Genomic DNA, 18,022 nt, shown 5'->3' with positions numbered 1-18,022 from the left:
TGGAAATCAGAAAGCAATCAGAACTTGTAAAGTCAGAATGCCTCTGTGTTACACTCCTTATAGTCATCTCCAAGGCAGGAAGCAGGCAAGACCCCTGGAATACAAGATTATTTCTGACATGTATAATATTGATTATCTCAGTGTCCTGTACAAATGTTTTTCAAACACAGCATTTCCTTTGTGTGGTAACCGATTTCAGGTTTGGTGCCAGCTGGCTCCCCTGCACATATCCCTGAGGTGTCTGTCGCAGGCTCCTACATGGAACGATGTATCCTCATCAACCTGCTGACCTCAGAAATCTCAAAAATTTTTCTAAACCTGTCTCTGAAAATATCTATGTATTCTTAAACGTAGAGTCAATAACTTGTCTCAGTAACCTCTGCAGACAAACTATCTTTCCTCTATTCCCTTTGTATGTACCATGAGTCACATAAGACATTTTGGCACTAATACTTCAAAGTTCATGCTGCGACGGAGAAACGGCATCTAGGCATCTAAATCTCTGTCGAGACTCCATTCAAGCACTGTCTTCACTGAGATTGTAAAGCCCCACGCAAGCTCATTACCACCTTTAATGCATTCTGTCTGAAGGCAACTCATTTGTCACATAGCCTCCCTCGTTTCCCTGTTTCCATCGTTATTTATCACTCGACTAATATTTGTCATGGTGCAGGTTTTATCAGCACTATCTTATGCGCATTTCCAGAACAAACATTAAAATGTTGAAATGTTCCTGTAGAACCTTTTCCTGCAGAAACTCACCAGGAATTTCATGAAGTAGTAAAAATCTGTCTTTAAAGGCTCTTACTCGGTAATAAGTGCTTTAACACACGCTTCTCGGTGCTATAGAAATGTTAAATACAACCATTCGATTTAATGTAGTAGACACCCGTGGAAAAGAAATCACTCTTATCCTTTTGCAGATCCTTCTATTAGACATTCTCTCCCCTCGCCCCCAATTCTCAATTTTCGCTGCTAATTTACACGCCATGAAATTATTATTTTATGATTTTTGGGTTACCTGGAGCTGACGTCATGCTAATTGCTCAATAGTGCCCTGATGTCTCATGTTTAGTTTTTTCACCATACCAGTGGAACGTAGGAGACACTTTCAAGAAAGACGCATTGATGGTCTGCAGAGCAGCTCCTGTCTGCTTTAGGAATCAGTAAAATAATAGACATGTTTTGTCTTAAGAGCTATGAAGTACCACAAACTTGAACCTGCCTGCTCAGCAGCCTGCCTTTTCATGGATGGAAATGCCAAGATATCAGTATTTTGTAACCATTCTGATTAAAATGTTTATTCCATGTATCTCTGAGTCCCCATTTCTGAAAAAAAAAATCGAGGGTGAAAAGGGCTGTCTGTTCTTACCGTGCTAACAACTTCATTCTCTCAAAAAACAGGACTGAACCGTAGTGAAAAGTGCTATTTGTGATCATGAAGCAGTGGGGGTGTGGATGGGGATAAAATTTAGAGAACTTCAGATCCAACATCTGAAAAAATCTATTTCAATGGTACATTAAATTCAGCTACTACTACGACTCCATTCACTTAATTGTGTACTCCTAGCTCTGCAAAAGCCTTTGTCTGGATCTGTGCCCAATATATAGCCCCAAATCCTAGGGCCCACCTGCAGTGTGCCATCTTTGGGGGAAGGGGGGATGGAATACCAGCTTTTCAAATCAGTTGTTTCCAGTGCTTTTGAACTGGGATGCTGATTTTTCATACTAAAGAGCCACTACATGCTGTGCTTCTGGAGCCAAACTTTCCAAGCGTCTGTCGGATGCAGGCAGGTTACCCTGGGTTTAAGAGCCCTCTTATCAGCATGCACTAGGTCTCCTCCCCTGCTTTTATTTACCCACACTGCAGCAGACTCAACCGGGCAATTTCTACAGGCGAGCTTGCAACTTGAAAACATTTTTAATTTTTTTTTCCCTATCTAGATTCGTGCCTCGGTTTTCACAGAGGCTGTAGCAAAGCAGCTCGGCCACCCAACAGGATAAATCCCGGGCCTGCCTTCCTTCTCCCTGAAGGCCTGAGCGGGCACCCGCCAGAGCTGAGCGGGATCGGCGGGGGGCGCTCTTGACAGCGCAAGACCCTTGGAAACTGCTGGAAGCAGACTGAGGAAGCTTTCCCCGGGGCACTAGAGTTCTTCAGGGCCACCTGCCTCACGGCCGTACCCCCGGCAGCACCGAAGCCCTGCCCCGCCCTGCCCAGCCGGCACCACCGCCCTCCTCCTCCTGTTCCGCCCCTCAGCGCGTCCCAGCCCCGCGCGCCGCAGCAGCTGGCGCGGCCGCTCCCCATTGGCTGCTGCGCTGCCCGGCCGCCGGCGCGGCCAATGCGCGGCGGCCACGGCGGGGCGCGCGGCGCGCGCGGGGCGGGGCGGGGCGGAGCGCGCAGGCCGTGGCGGCGGCGGCGGCGGAGGGAGCGGGGCAGCCATGGGGGTGCGCGGCGCGGGCCGGCTGTGGTGGGGTAGGAGCCGTGAGGGTCCGGGGGGCGGGCTGAGGGGGCAGCGGGATACGGCGGAACGCGACTTCCTTTTCTCTGGCATTGCGGGTCCCGTCGCGGAGGGAGGGAGCGGGGCCGGGGGCCGTACGGCTGGTCTGCGGGGCGGCGGGCGGAGCGAAGAGCCTCCTGAAAGGAGATTGCAGCCAGGTGGGGATCGCCCTCTTCTCTCAGGCAGCTTGCAGTAGGACTAGAGGATATAGTCTTAAGCTGCCCCGGGGGAGGCTTAGATTGGACATTAGAACGAATTTGCTCATACATAGGGTGAGCAGCTAATAGAACGGGCTGCCCGGGGTGATGGTGGAGCCAGCGTCCCTGAAGGTGTTTAAGGAAGGACTGGACACGACCCTCAGTGCTGTGGTCTGTTTGACGTAGGGGTGGTGGGTCATGGGCTGGATTTGATCTCGGCGGGCTCTCCCAGCCCCACTGATTCGGGGGCAGCGCTCGCAGTCGCGGTCCGGCTGTGGCCGGTCTGTGCCGCGGGGCCGGGGGTTGCTCCGTGGGTTAGCGAACCACATGCAGAGAGGAAAAAAAAAAGAAAATTGTAGTTATCTGTCACCCTAATCAAAGACCTTCTTTGATTTGCGTGATTTGAGTAAGCGGCGGTGTTGTGGGCGCCTGGCTGGTGCTCCGGGGGCAGCAAGAGGTCAAACGGAGGAGTTCCGAGGGGGGCTGGTGTTCCCCTGCCCTGGCCCTGCTGCCGCCTCTGTGCCGAAGGAATCGGTGAACGATTCCCACTCGGGCCCTTCCATGGAAACGCCCAAGGTGCCGAGAGCTCTGCCCCCGGCTGTGGCTCGCACGTGTGCAGGGATGTGTGGGCCTCGGCACACCGAGCTCTGCTGCAGGAGAGGGTAATTGCAGGAGGAAGTACACAAAATCATTAGCATCCCGTGACAAAAGCTTTTTTTAAAATAGATCTACCGACTTACGACTTTGCAGTTGAATTAGCACTAGTAATACCAGCATGGAGCTGCTGGTTTATTGATGCTTATGTCTGTGTGATATGCTTGCATTAGAAAACAACTTTTGAAATCAGATTATCTATTTCTTTTTTCCTGAATAATAATGATAGATTTGCATTTATCTGGCTTGATGCTTGTAGGAAAATTATTTTTGTTGAACTTGAATCAAACTTTGAATGTTTCACTGTAGAAAGGAAAGTTATGCCACTGGTTCATGACTCATAGTTTAAAAAAATGCAGTGATAGGGGACTAGGTGAATTTTACTATGTACCTTTCTTTTGTGAGTTCTCTTTAGCAGATGTATTTTCATAAGCTAGAACTTCTCTCTTTCAAGGGACAGAAGTGGCTGAGTGTATTCTGTCTTCTGAATGTATTCTGCAGAGATCACCTAAAAGGTGAAGCGAGAATGTGCTGATTTCAATTTAATGGTCTCATTCTCTCTAGAGAAGGTTTTTTCTCCTGATAGTTACTATAACATTCAAGGAACTTTTCCCATCCTTTTTTTCTTACTCTACCCCAGCAGCAGCTGCTACTGTAGGTCAACGTAACATGCTGTGACAGCCGCAGATCGCTTGGAAGTCAGTTGATCAATGCTGATGAAGTGCTGCTTGTGTATGGGCGTACTGAAGAGACAGAGCCAATCTAACACGTACATCTGGTGGTGGAAACCGATTTTGATCACCCCAGAAGGAAAGAGCTGGGTCCTCGTGCTAGAAGAAACCATTAGGATGGGGTGGTGGTGCAGTGGAGAGGGCACTGGTTTATAGTATGGCAGTTCAGTCCTGATTCTTGAGTAACCTGGAAGATGTTACTTCTCTCAGCTTCATTCTCCTGCAGAATAGGGGTAATGAAACTGGCTTTTATTGTGTGGGACTGATAAAGTGTAGGTGATGCTGTGCAGTCTGTGTGCCATGTGCTGTAGAGTTCTGCATCACTGACCTGTTTTTCTCTCATTTTGAGTCTTGAGAGAGAATATGCAACTTCCCATTCAAGTTGTTAACCACTTGCAGCAACGCTTTCTGTCTGGTTCTGACTTGGGTGCCTGAGCTCTTACTCCCTCCAGTTTTTAGTGGATTAAAAAAAGTATTTTTCTGGGTGGATTTTGTTACAGAGATGCTTGTCATCTCTCAATCTCCTTGACTAGGTAGAAGGAAGAATTCTGAGGCTTTACGTACAACATCTCAAGCAATAATAAGTTCCAGAAATTATGAGAAGTACAAAGCCATAAGAGAAAGCAATTTCCTTCTATTTCCTTCTTTCAGTGTTATTTTTTTAGCATTCTCAGGGTGCTTGAGTTGTTAACCAGAGAGATTTAGCTGTTGTTCTCCAGTCTGTTCCTAAAGATATAAATAAATGGTAGACTAAGATCCTCATGAGCAAGGATGATGTACTACCAGTGCATCAAGTGCTGGTCCTAAAATCAGGGTAACTGTGCCAAACCTAGCTGGGACAGTCCTGCATTATGTGATAAAAGACGTGTGTGAGTGCCTATTATGCAAGAGGTTTGAACAATTGGCTTAGCAGTTTCTATAAGAACTGAAAGAAAACATAGCTGATGGTGGGGATCTCTGCAGAAATCTTGGTGGTCTGGTACCAGCAGGAGTTAGGGTAGGAGCTTGGACACAAGTTGCTCCTCCTACAGAGCCGTAGCAGGAGTGGTGTAATTCCAGCTAGCTTTAGGCACAGACCTTATTTTATGTCATCCTATGGAATCATGTTTTAAACGAGGAGGGAGAGCATATATCTTGCCTTAACTTCCTTTTTGATCTGGTCTAACTGGAATCCCTTCCCACCACTGCTGATTTGGGAAGAGTGGGGAGATGATTTAGCCACGGCAACATGAGAGTCATAAATGTTCAACAGGACTGCTGATGTCTCTGCTTTTCGTTGTAGGCACAGTAAGCTGCACTTTGTTCCTGGCAGTTAACGGTTTATATTCAGCCAGTGATGATGTGATTGAGCTCACACCAACTAATTTCAACAAGGAGGTCATTCAGAGCGACAGCCTGTGGCTGGTGGAGTTCTATGCCCCATGGTAAGAACTGCAGCCAGGTACTTGCTTGCTGTAATGATAGAGGAGCAGCACAGGAATCTACTGCTGATCAGCTCAAGGTTTCATTCAGTTGTTTGCAGCACAGTTGTTAGTTGATGGCCTAATGAGTAGCAAAATAGCTGTACTTGGGATTCCTGCTTTAAATATTTTCGTGAGGGAAAAGGGCAGGAATTGACATTTCAAGTTGACAAACAGCAAAACCTATGCCATTTCTCTACTTGATTTTCTCTGGTTCAATTAATATTAATAATGACTGATTAAAGTACAGTAGGTAAGTGAGAAAGTCCCTCACATCTGTGTTTGAGTCTAATTCTGATGTGAAATTACAGATCTAAATTCACACTGAACATTTCCAATTTCCATTTAAAAGTACTGGCTTTGTGCATCTTAATTTAGCATCCCTCTTTGTTGCCTGTTCTGTTCAGGTCCAGAGTATGGAGTCTATTCCATTTAAATTCTGGTGATATATATATATTCCATCCTTGCACAAATTGTCTGTGATATTATGATGTTGCCATCTGAAGATCCACATTCTGGAGAAAGTGGCCTTTTATTGCAACAGCTTGATTCTGTCTGGACTGAGAATTTTAGGGAAAGTCTTGCTGTGCCTCCTCTAGTGTTGCTGCAGTCTATATAATGTGGAGGTTTTTCTTCAGAGGCCTGAGTGATGGTATGATCTTGTGGCATAGGCTTTTTTCCTCTTCATGAGTAAATCCTCAGTCTCCTACAGTTTGCTGTAAGTGACTGTGAAATATTTGTCAGATCTGAATGACATTTACAAGTTGGTTTTTTTTGTTGTTTTTCTAAAAAGGTGTGGTCATTGTCAAAGGCTAACCCCTGAGTGGAAGAAAGCAGCAACTGCTTTAAAAGTAAGTTTAACGTTTTAGTTATGTTTGTGAAAGTGGATTGAAGTGTTTGGCTGTTTTGGCATCTGGATTGGGCTTGATCCTTACAACCGTTTAATCATACTTGTCTAGCCAGAACACTGTTATTCAGGCACTTGAAAACTCAGGATTTTTGGGTTTTTTTGTTTGTTGTATCCTTTTTAAAGAAGCCGCTGAATTGTAGAGGAAGAAAGTAATTTCTATCCCTGTGAATTCCTATTACTGTTCTCTAGGACTGAAAACATTTGTAAGCCATTGGTGTTAAACTATGTTTTAAATTACAGAAGAATTAGACATGTTGTGATTAGCTGAACTCTTCCTAAGTAAAATATATTATATTCTCTTTCTTAGAAAACCGAACAAAAAAAAATCCATTTAAGTAATAGTCCAGACAGTTTAAAGTTTGCTTTTTCATGCTGAGGAAAGAAGTGGACATTTATAGTGTTCTGTAGTTTAATGCTCGTGGGGTAAAATATCTCTGTTCTGTTCAGTCCTGCCCTTCTCTCTTCCCCCTTCCCTTGTGCCCCTAGCAGAGAGTGTAAAAGGTGCTAAATTGCTATAGAAGTCTTTTTTTCTTAGGGTGTCATTTTTTGTTTTGTTTCTGCAGGGTGTAGTGAAAGTGGGTGCAGTAGATGCAGATAAACATCAGTCCTTGGGTGGACAGTATGGAGTCAGAGGATTTCCAACTATCAAGATATTTGGAGCCAACAAAAACAAAGCAGAGGATTATCAGGGTAAATGTGATCAATTTTTAGATGTTGCATGCTTAAAAGCTTCCCTGAATGCAGTAATCATGGTAGCTGTTAATGCTGTGTTGTGTAGTTTTTCCTTTTTGTCCAGTGCTTGTAGTAATGGAGAGACAGATGGGTGGGAGTGGTTTAACCAAATTGTGTATGTCTTAGCATTGTCTAACAGTCCCACCTGCAGTTCATAGTTGTTGGAACTTGATAGGGAGTTTCAAGGAATCATTCCTTTCTTCCTGTTATTTGGAGCTTGCCCTAGAATCACTCCTCATCAGAAAAGCCAGGTAATGAAAAGATCTAGTGAAGTCAGTCTTGCTGCTTGTGTTTAATCAGATGTCCCACCACTTGTACTGTATCACTCATAGCCCAGTCCTGCTTTTCCCGAAAGATCACTAGGGTGAGGGAGGATTAAGTTTGTAATTAATTTAGGAGCATACCTTAAACTGGCCTTTTGATGGTTTGATCTCTTGCTTTGCTGCACTGCAGGTGGCAGGACAAGCGATGCTATTGTTGATGCCGCTCTAAGTGCCCTTCGGTCCCTGGTGAAAGAACGTCTCAGTGGAAGAAGCGGAGGATACAGTTCTGGAAAACAGGTATTTGAGGGAATGAATGGGTGTTTGTTTTTCAGCTGGAGACTGTCTTTTACAGGAGATCAAAGCTCCCAACTCAATCACAGAATTGGAAGGGATGTCTGGAGTTTTATCTAGTCCAGATGCCAGGGCCAGCTGGAGTAGATTGCTCAGGGCTGTGTCCCTTAAAATTGTGTCTCCAAGAACTGAGACTCCAAATGGACTGCATTCTCCAGGCAACCTGTTCCATGTTTGATTGTGTTCGCAATAGAAGTGTTTCCTCTTATGTTTTAGGTTATAGAATCATAGAATGGTACTTCTTGTGTTTCTGCTTCATCCCTTTTGTCTCTTGTTGCAGTGAAGAGCCTGCCTTTGTTTTCTTTACTCTCTTGCACCCTCTCATCACATGTCAGATGCTCAAAGCCCTTAATCAGCTCTGACCATTGGTGGACTTGCTCCAATGTGTGCGTGCCTGTCCTATGGAGGAGCCTAGAACTAGACCCAGCACTCTGGGTGTGTCACATTGTGCTGAGCAGAAGAAAAGATTGCCTCCTCAGGCCTTCTGGCAAGTCTGCCTAGTGCAGCTCAGGAGGCTGTTGACCACCTTTGCCACAGGATTGCAGTGCTGGTTCGTGTTCAGCTTGTCAACCAGCACACTCATGTTCCTCTTTGAAAAACTGCTTTCCAGCTAGTCAGTTCTGAGTGTGCACTGGTGTATGGGGTTGTTACTCTCCAGGTGCATCTGCCCTTGAACTTTGGGGTTCCTGTTAGCCCCATTCTCAGGTGGTTCAGGTACCATTTGCCTAATCCTAATCTAAATTAGACAGATTAAGGTTTTTTAATTTGATAATGTTTTTCTGAAGTTGGCTTGCTGGATTTCTCCCTGAAGGTAAATTGAAAAGCTTCCAGTTCCTACTACTATTTCTGAGTCGTGGTGCAAGTACACTCTGACATCCTGAGGGTCCAAAGAAGACCTGGGTGGACTGTACCCTGTAGTGTGTGTCATACTCCCACGTGTTTGTTTTGCCTGGAAACTAGGACTTGGTTCCAGATGGAGGTGGGGGATGGGGAGCACTTTGTTCATGGGCAGATCAGAGCATGAAGAACTGAAAAAGTGTTCCCACATTTTCTTGGTAGTCAGTTTGACCTGATTTCTCTTTTTTCAAGAAAGGGTTCATTTACTGTGTCTTGAAAATGCTGTAGTGATTAGGCTGTGTGTACTGTCAGTTTTAAAAAGGGAAAGTTGTATGACCTAACACTGCCTATTTTGTATCTTGCTCAAAAAAAGATCTTTTGGTTCAATGTGACACATAGGAGTTGTGTGGGAGACCAGTTTTGGTTACTTCTTACATGAGGGTCTGTTTGTTTCTTACAGAGCCGGGGGAGCGGAGGTGGCGATAAGAAGGATGTGATTGAGCTGACTGATGACAGCTTTGATAAGAATGTCATAAATAGTGACGATGTGTGGATGGTGGAGTTTTATGCCCCATGGTGTGGGCACTGCAAAAAGTAAACGAGGTTTTACTTTAACAATTCAGTTCCTGTTAGTGCCTGTTTTGTGTAATTTTCTTAGTCCCCTAACAGAGACCTTGGATCTCTGCTATACCAGAAGTGAGGTTTTGCTATAAGGTGATCTAAAAAAAATTTGTGGGCTTCTGCTCAGAGCTCCTTGGTGCTGCTCTGGTTGCACTCCTCCTTAACAGTAAAATTCCCAGTTACCAAAAGAAATAAGATCTGGGAGTTATATTAAACTTTTAGTTCCTTTAGATGCAGGACATCAGTCTAGTTTGGAACGCCCTCTTAGCTGTCATTCTCAGCAAGAGACTTTTATTCTTGAGTAAAACATGCTACATAATGTTTAAATGTGGTATACTTTTGCTAGGTCTGAGAGAGCTCAGGGCACTTGTACTCTCTGTTTTTCAGCCTGGAGCCAGAATGGGCAGCTGCTGCCACAGAGGTGAAGGAACAAACAAAAGGAAAAGTAAAGCTGGCTGCAGTAGATGCAACAGTCAATCAGGCGCTGGCAAGCCGATACGGGGTGAGTGTGCTCTGCAGTGGTTACCATTTCCTTTCCATCTCTACCAAGTCAGACTTCTCTTCAATCCTTACTGAACTGTTCCTTAATCTGGTGCTACTTAAATGTTTTGTGCCAAAAATAAGTGACACATTCAGTTTTTTTTCCACAAATAATTAATGAGTGTCAATAACAACGTAAATAAATGTAGGAAGAGGAAAATAATTATTCTGGATGTTGCTGAGGAGGGAGGTTGTCTATTTACATAATGTCTTGTGTACCTTTATCATCTGGAGTGAGAGGTCTCTTTCTTGAGACTGTAGGCTGCTTGGGCATCTCTGGAATCCTTGGAACCAGTTATCAGGGATCAGTCCTACAATATCAGCTGCCCAGATTAGGTGTGTTGCTCGCCAAAAGAGAATGGATACTCTTGAATTTTTACTAGTCTACAGAGCTTACACTGTGCTGCAGTTTCCCTCTGAGTGCACATGGTTGACAGTGTAAAGGCAACACTGAGCAAGATTTACTGGAAGTGTAGCAGAAGGAGGCCAAGGTCCACTTGCTGCCATGTAGGCCCAGTGTTCTCCATCACCAGACAAATCAGGAAATTGATATTTAATAAATATCAAGGGTAAAGACAGTTTTCATGGTGCTTAAACCTGCAGTGCTTGGTGCATCTAAATTGAGATTAAACCAGTGCTAGTTCATCAGGCCAAAACCCTGAGCAGCCTTTTAGTGTACATTCACCTTGTTTTGAATTGTTGAAAAGGTAGAAAGCTACAAAATTCAAATTGAGCCAGAACATGTGAGACTCGATACACAAAGATGTTGAATCTCTTCCCTGCTCTTAGTCTAGAGGCCATCAGACAAGCAGATAATTTCCACCATAAATATTCAGGTTTATGTGATGGTTTAAACTTGTCTTGCAGATTCGTGGATTTCCCACCATTAAAATCTTCCAGAAAGGAGAAGACCCTGTTGATTATGATGGTGGGAGAACTAGATCTGATATCATTGCTCGTGCTCTGGATCTGTTTTCTGATAATGCACCACCACCTGAGCTCCTGGAGGTAACTGTACATCATTTTCTCAAACTGCTTTTCCATCATACTCTTGGCAGCAGTTTTTGCAGGTCTGTATGAGCTCTAAATAAAACTGCCTAAGTGTGCTGCTTCTGCACTGTTTTGCTCCAGAAAGTAAAGGATGAAAAGCTTTGAATAACAAAAAGCTGAATGTTCATTTCTACTGTCAATTTGTTGTTATTTGGAAGATGATCAGAATTGATACAGTGGAGGCATTGACAGGGTGGTGATATGGTGTCTGAATCTGCTCTTGAGGAATGAGTGAAAAAGTAAAGCTCTGTGCCCCATCTCTTTTCTTGCAATAAGAGGGCAAGGCCCTGTCATTTGCAAGCTGTCTGATGCTTGATGAGTAGTTTTGCTTGTTGTCCAAAAAACTCCACCCTCTGTCAGGCAACTTTTCTCAGCTTGCTGTTGGTAGATTTGACACGGTGATCACTTGTCTCCTAAGTGAGGTGCACGTAAGACAGTCCATTGGGATGCAGAAAGGAAAAAACCAAAAAATATCTGCACTGTTTATAAACATTAAGATATTATTTTTATATGGTGCTTATTTCATCTTTCTCATCCTATTCTTTTTTAAATTTTGCTTGATTTGTAATATTTAATATAGCAGTACATGTTGATTTATGTGTATATGCATATAATTGATTTCTGTATATCAGAGGCTGCATACTTAGCAATTTATTTATTGGTGGAATGCACAATCAAAGGTTGGAGACCACTGGTGTAGGTCACTCAAAAAATTGCTTTTTGAAACAGATCCCACACAACAAGTGTTGCAGTTAATGTTGCTTGAATATCCTCATCCACAGCAAAGGCTGCCTCTGCTGGCTCTCCTTGTGCTCACAGGCATTCGCACGGGCCTGGGGCTGCTCTTTCCAACCTTGGGCAAGAAAAGTGATTTTGAGCAAGAAGTGACATCTGATTGTGCTTTCTGTAGGCTTTATTTGGTACTGCATAGTTTCCTGTTGCTGCAAGTCTCAACAGAAGACTTTGTGAATTACTCTTGTACTGATACCAGTGAAGTAGAAGAGATTTGTGAGCTTTTGTGTCAAGTTGTTTCACTGCTTACTGCCTTGCAGGATGGAGTTATTAGGCTGTTGGAGAAAAGTTCAGTCACAAACGAAGAACCAGGTCTTACTGTCATTGAGTTTCTGCTGTTTTCTTCTAGATAATTAATGAAGATGTTCTGAAGAGTACCTGCGATACTCATCAGCTCTGCATCATTTCTGTCCTGCCTCATATTCTTGACACAGGTACACATACAAGCAAGCAAAGTTCTGTATGAATTTGTCACTTAAAGCATGTACCTATGTTTTTTAACTTGTCTAATTCTCTTTAACAAACAGGAGCTTCAGGGAGAAATTCTTACCTGGATGTCATGTTAAAAATGGCTGAAAAATACAAAAAGAAAATGTGGGGGTGAGTATTATTGTCCACTGGTCATCTTGGAAAAGATGTGAGCATTTCTGGGGGTAATGGAATAAAATTTGTATAATACCTGTTCAGCTACAAGAAAGAGTTGTTCCTTTTTCAGGGTAGCATGTCTTGGTATTTCACTAATTACTGGAGAAGGGAATGGTTTGACTTGAAAATAGCCCTTTTTTAAAATTTTCATCCACCTCTCAAATTCTGCATTTACAAGTGATATATCTAAGTTTTAATAAGATTAAGCATCTTTTACTCTTGTCCTGAATACTTAAGTATTTTAGGGAGGTTTCTTTTACTGACTTTTGCTGGTTGGTGAGTCTGCCAGTGTCACTGTTGAATTCTCAAAGAAACTAATAAATTGCAGTTTATTAACATGTTTCATGCTCTCAAAGAAACAAGCCAGTAGGCTATGCCTTTACTCCTCCTTCTCTCAGGTGCAGGTTAGGATCTCTGGGACTTTTCAGGAAAGTGAGAGCTCTTCTGTCACACTGACTGCTCTGAAGAGGAGCAAAATGGCATTGAAAGCCTGGGGGAAAAATGCTGAGATTGGCTCATTCCAGAGGTTCCTCAGGGGACTTGCTAAGATGAGAGGAACTGAGACTGAGTGTCCTTAGCTAGAAATCCTCCATAGTGATATTTGGGCAGGACTTTGTAATCTTTAGGTCTGTGTCTTAAATAGTTTTAAACTTTCCCCTTAATACTGGCTAAAGTGTAGCAGTGTGTTCACTTTACTAACATAGTTCTTTGCCTGCACTGTGTTTAGTGGCTGTTCTTACCCACTTTTGGTGGCTCTGTGGGTGGGACTGGCCTAGAGGTGCTGCTGAGAGGGGGCTTCCTTCTGTTGCAAGGTTCAAGATCAGGACTCTGCTTCTCCATGCTGACTTTGAAAGTGTCAAGGGCAATACAGAGCCCTGCTTGAACTCTGCAGGGTTGCAGGATATGTGATTTGAAAATTATTGTAGTGCCTATCCTCATTATTAATTTTCTATTTCATCTTTTCCTCAAGGTGGCTGTGGACAGAAGCAGGTGCTCAGTCAGATCTTGAGAGCTCTCTGGGGATTGGAGGCTTCGGGTATCCAGCAATGGCAGCTGTTAATGCTCGGAAGATGAAATTTGCCCTTCTGAAAGGATCATTCAGTGAGCAAGGAATTAATGAGTTTCTCAGGTACGAAATCTTTTAAGTGACTTAAATCTTTCTGTATCTGGGGCTATGACTCTTTAGACCACAAGCATACTCTCCTTCATCAGACAAGACTTGCACAATTAAGAGAATTAAGATGAGAATTCAGCAGAGTAAGGGAATGGTTTCAATGGGGATTGCAATAAAGCAGTCACTACCTTTTTGTGGTGTGCAGAATTAAACTGGCCATTTAGACTAAGGTAGTTTTAGTACAATATTTGAAAACAGGGGTGGACTTTGATGTTGAAAATTTCTGTTTCTCTGGTAATTTAAGAAATAACTTACTAATGAATTCCATTTAATTCAGATGGTGCATTCTGACTAAGTCATTAGTAATTGGAAAGTCCTCAGTTTGGGAATTGTAATGGGTGCTGTTGAAGTTCTTGGTTGTATATGTTGCTGTTCATATTAGAGATTCAGTTTGGTCCTGTCTTCCCCCTCCCACTTTTCTATTCTCCTGGCACCTAATAAATTGATTGGGAGAATTGAAACAATTCATCCAAAAAGTCAATAGCTCACTGCTCAGTGCAAGTCCTGTGAAACTGCCTGTAGCTGGGCAAGAGCCAGTGCTGAGAAGAAAGAAATACAGAAAGGAAATTGAGAGGATGACAGAAGGCGGCAGCAGTGCTGAAACAGAACAGCTAAACTTAAACTGTTACTTTAGTGTGGTCAAAGTTAAGTGGGAACTCTGCCTCCATGTGAAGCACCAGCTGCCATAAGTTATGCAAGAGCCCTTGAGACCTTACAATAGAAGTGTTATTCCTATGTTTGTCATTGGAGAATGGCAGAGAACAGCCAGAATTGCAAAAGCAAATGCAACAGCCTCTCTCCACCTTGCCATAAAAAACAGATTGAATGCAATTCCTGCTAGATTAATGGAATCAGTGCTGTATTCTTACCTGTGAAAGTGATTAGACTTTCTTCTTAATGCCAAAAAATTGAACGTTCTTAGGGCATCAAGTTAAGGATACAGATGGAAGAAAAGACATACCAGGCAGTTTGTACTAATGCATGTAAAAGTGTCTACCTTTGTCAGACATGGCAAATTTTCTTAGTCTATAAAGTCCATCTTAGTGAAGCCTCTCCTGGGTGAGGCTAGATGGGGCTTCCAGGACACAACAGCCAATTTAACAGCTTATATTGCATTAGGTAATTGGTTTGGTATTGTCTTATCATGCAGCACTACTTGCTAGAATAATCTCTTCCTGACACTTCAGCTCAGCTGTGCTGCCTAGAGAAAGCAGTATAATCACAGCTGGTGTGGCTGGCCATTCACTCAGCTGTGTAGGCAGCTTCTGCAGCCTAATAGGCAGTGTCGACTACGAGTAAGGAAATTGGCACTATGAAGAGCATAAAAATTGTCAACTCCACTTGGGGAGGAATGCTAATTCAGTTTTATTTGCCTCTGAAAGATGCAAAGGGATTAGCTCCTCAGGATTTTAATGCTGGGCTTTTTGAACAAGCCTAACTGGCAAGTTCAGGATAGAATGTCTCGAACAAAGCTGGTTACCATGTACTCTTTGAAACCATGGAGGCTGTCTCCACTAAAGCTCACTGGTGATTTCAACTAACACTTGGAGGTGACTTCCAGAACTATAGGCTCCCCTTGGAGATGCCTTAAGTGATAAACAGTTAAAGAGGCTGCGCTTACCTGTGACTTTTACACTGCTGAAATATTAAATAGTGTATGTCACAGATGTCTTTGAATCTAGTTGTAAATTTTCAATGCTGCTTTAAGGGCTCTGTCATTTTCTGCTTCTCAAAGTTTTTACATTCAGTTTAGATCTACTTAAAGAGGTGAAATCTTGAACTTGTATTCCTCTTATCTGAAGCAGGTTCTGTTCCAGGTCAATGGAGGTTGGAGGAATTTCTTAAATTTAACTTTTACTTGTTTCCTTTTTTCACAGGGAACTCTCTGTTGGTCGTGGTTCTACAGCACCAGTGGGAGGTGGAGCTTTCCCCAAAATTCATTCAGTTGAACCTTGGGATGGCAAAGATGGTGAGGTAAGCGGTGCTCCATTTCTGAATGTGCTGAGGAATTGCTGCATTCAGAAGTGACACGATAGAGTAACTAACACCTGTCACTGTGAAAGTTCTTATTCTTACAAGATTGTGTTGATGGTTTCCCATTATCTTAATCCAGATAGCAGACCAAATGGCACATTGATCATCTGGCACTGTGGACCAGATGTTCCTGCCTAACTGTTATTATGTGATCTGAAAGCTGGATCCCTTGAGGCAGAAATGTATTACCAGTGCTGACTAAGAGAGATGGTAGTGCATGCATTCAAGACCCCAGTGTTGTGGAGACTTGGGTTGTGCAATATGCTGACCTTGCCATCAAGGTCTTAATGCCAGAAAGCTTGTCAGGTGAAGCCTGTGTAATAAACAACATGGTGACCAAGTCTACCTTCTTGTGGTTCAACATTGATGTAGAAACCAAAGTTACTGCAGTCCTTTGATACACTTCAGATAGATAAAAACACGGAATATGGTAGTAGTTTTGTTACATAGTCGGGAGTACTTTGAACAGTAAAAAAAACAACCTCCAAGTCTAAACTCTGATCACTTGTCCTGTGCTTAGTGCATTTGGAGTTTTCTGAATGAAAGAATTCTCATTCAGAAAGGATAGATGAAGTAAGAATCTTTCCAACTCGGGGATCTCCTGGCATTGAGCACTTCTAAACATGTACCCAAAACCTTCCCTTTTCCACAGCCTCCAGTTGAAGATGACATTGATCTCAGTGATGTGAATCTGGATGACTTGGATAAAGATGAGCTGTGAGATCTTCAGGAAACTTCTTTTCTTGGGAGAGCCTGCGCAGCAGTTTGCAGCCTGGATCACAATCGGACAGAAATTTCAGTGGCCTTTTTATGGAGAAGTAGCACATGACACACTGTGCTATTGGGTGCACTGCAGCAGTGGGCTGTACGCATCTCAAGAAAACATTGCAGAAATTCTATGAATTGTCATAACCAGTAAACTTGATTGTATTCTGTGTAACAAATATTTTGAGGACAACATGGATATTTCTTTGGAACATCTTTTGTTGATAATGTGCTGTTTGAGTGTTACTGGAGGCTGTTAGTGTAACCAATTTTAACTGTAATTTTTTTCATGGAGGTGGAACCTGCTCAGCTTCTGTTTCAATTAAAGAATAAAATATTTTTGACACACAGTGTTAGTCTTGTATAGAGTAAGAAAGGTGCACATAGTACAAGCAGTCCCATTTTGGATGACTCTTGAAAGTGAACTGTAGAATAGAGAGGCTTGTGCAGAGGGGAGTCTTAAACCACCTCCTTGCTGTGAGATCTTGACAGTTTGGCCTAAAGCCTGATAAGATGGACAATCTTAGTTTAAATGCTCTTCAGTCTTCCTTTTCCTATTCCTTCTCAGGGGCTTTCTCTTTCTTTGTGCCAGACTTCGTAAGATCATTAATACAAAGGAAGTGGGGTTGCTGCTGCAATGAGAGATGCTGGGAGCTGTTGGTCTTTCCCCTGGATTAGTGATGAAGCTAATCTGTGTTTGAGGGTGTAAGGATTTCCAGGTGCTAACAGAAAACCACCCTGGTGCTGTCTCCAGCAAATTGGGTAATATTTCTTCACTTCCCATCTGGCATTGTTTTGATCTGAAATTGCTATTTCCTTTGGAAGGGGAATCAGGACTGCAAATAGGGATGTTTACTGCTGCTTTTTAAATAAAAATACTATTATTTTATTGCTCTCCATGTCTTGTATATTGGTGTCAAGTGAAGTGACTCTGATGTGATCAGCTTGTTTATAAGTAAGGAATGAAGATTCCCCTTCTTTCAAGGAAATAACATAATCTGGATATTTGTCATCTGATGTGTGTAAGAGATTGCCCGTAGCTCATCCCTGTGAAAGGCAGTATCAGAACCACGGGCAGCCAGCAGTAACTGCTGATTCTGTGCAGGAGATGTGCTCCAACTCTAAAATCATCCCAGCAGATGAGCTGTAATGGAACTGTTCTAACTGAAATATCTTGGCAAAAACTAAACTCAAGAGTACTTGGGACTGTAAATCATATTATGATAAGTTCCACAGCACTTTTGAGGATCTTTCCTCTTAAGCTTTTTGGGTTTTTTCGTTAAGTTAAAGAACTTTGGGCTTTGCTCTGATGCTTTCTACTTTTTCTGTTTGGAATTTTTTTAAGTTTGCTTTGTTAGAAAAAGAGGACTGTATACACCTAGTAGATCCATTAGCCACCACACTTTTTGAATTGTTTTATTTCAAGTCCAGTAGATACTCCATCTTTGTAATTTACCAAAAAAATAAATACTACCATAGTACCTCTGCCTCTGGAATATGTTTTTGTGAAACTATGAATAAGAGATAACTTATATTGTAGTCACTGTAAAAATCACTAGAAGTGATAGGAAGAACATCCTGCTACAGCATCTGCCTTTTGACTTTCAGCATGTTTTATGATAACTTGAGGGTCTTGAAAAGTAATAGATGAAGTTTGAGCAATTCTTCTTTAACTGCAGTCAAGAACACTGAGATCAATCTTGAAATAGACATAAGGATAATATTCTTGATTGCTCAGTTGTAACCCAGGGATGTCCATGCCAGGCTG

General features: G+C 42.8%; 2 protein-coding genes across 3 annotated transcripts in view; one reads left to right on the top strand and one right to left on the bottom strand.

The window, feature by feature from the left end:
• The first annotated feature begins 2,406 nt into the window (after nt 1-2,406).
• On the top strand, nt 2,407-17,735 carry PDIA6 (protein disulfide isomerase family A member 6). The gene is made up of 13 exons (XM_033054907.2): nt 2,407-2,473; nt 5,363-5,504; nt 6,334-6,391; nt 7,014-7,140; nt 7,636-7,742; nt 9,094-9,227; nt 9,642-9,756; nt 10,662-10,802; nt 11,986-12,070; nt 12,164-12,236; nt 13,252-13,410; nt 15,333-15,429; nt 16,142-17,735. Exons 1-13 carry the CDS (start codon nt 2,440-2,442, stop codon nt 16,208-16,210), a joined length of 1,341 nt encoding a protein of 446 aa, XP_032910798.1. The 5' UTR covers nt 2,407-2,439; the 3' UTR covers nt 16,211-17,735.
• ATP6V1C2 (ATPase H+ transporting V1 subunit C2) overlaps nt 17,655-18,022 on the bottom strand; it is a 20,025-nt gene continuing 19,657 nt past the window's right edge. For both annotated transcript variants that reach the window (XM_033054908.2, XM_033054909.2), the window contains one exon: nt 17,655-18,019. In XM_033054908.2, the coding sequence (XP_032910799.1) occupies nt 17,924-18,019 (96 nt within the window). In that variant the 3' untranslated portion in view covers nt 17,655-17,923. The remainder of the gene's footprint in view (nt 18,020-18,022) is intronic.

Source organism: Catharus ustulatus, chromosome 3 (assembly GCF_009819885.2).
Source record: "Catharus ustulatus isolate bCatUst1 chromosome 3, bCatUst1.pri.v2, whole genome shotgun sequence".
Classification (NCBI taxonomy): Eukaryota; Metazoa; Chordata; class Aves; order Passeriformes; family Turdidae; genus Catharus; species Catharus ustulatus.
The sequence above is the reverse complement of the archived record's forward strand: the minus strand, read 5'-3'. Positions and strand labels throughout refer to the sequence as shown.

Bases quoted from the DNA above. Each gene is read 5' to 3' on its own strand.
- PDIA6 (XM_033054907.2), top strand. From the start codon at position 2,440: ATGGGGGTGCGCGGCGCGGGCCGGCTGTGGTGGG. The intron at 6,392-7,013 runs GTAAGTTTAACG...TTGTTTCTGCAG, and splicing joins AAGCAGCAACTGCTTTAAAA to GGTGTAGTGAAAGTGGGTGC. The intron at 9,228-9,641 runs GTAAACGAGGTT...TCTGTTTTTCAG, and splicing joins TGGTGTGGGCACTGCAAAAA to CCTGGAGCCAGAATGGGCAG.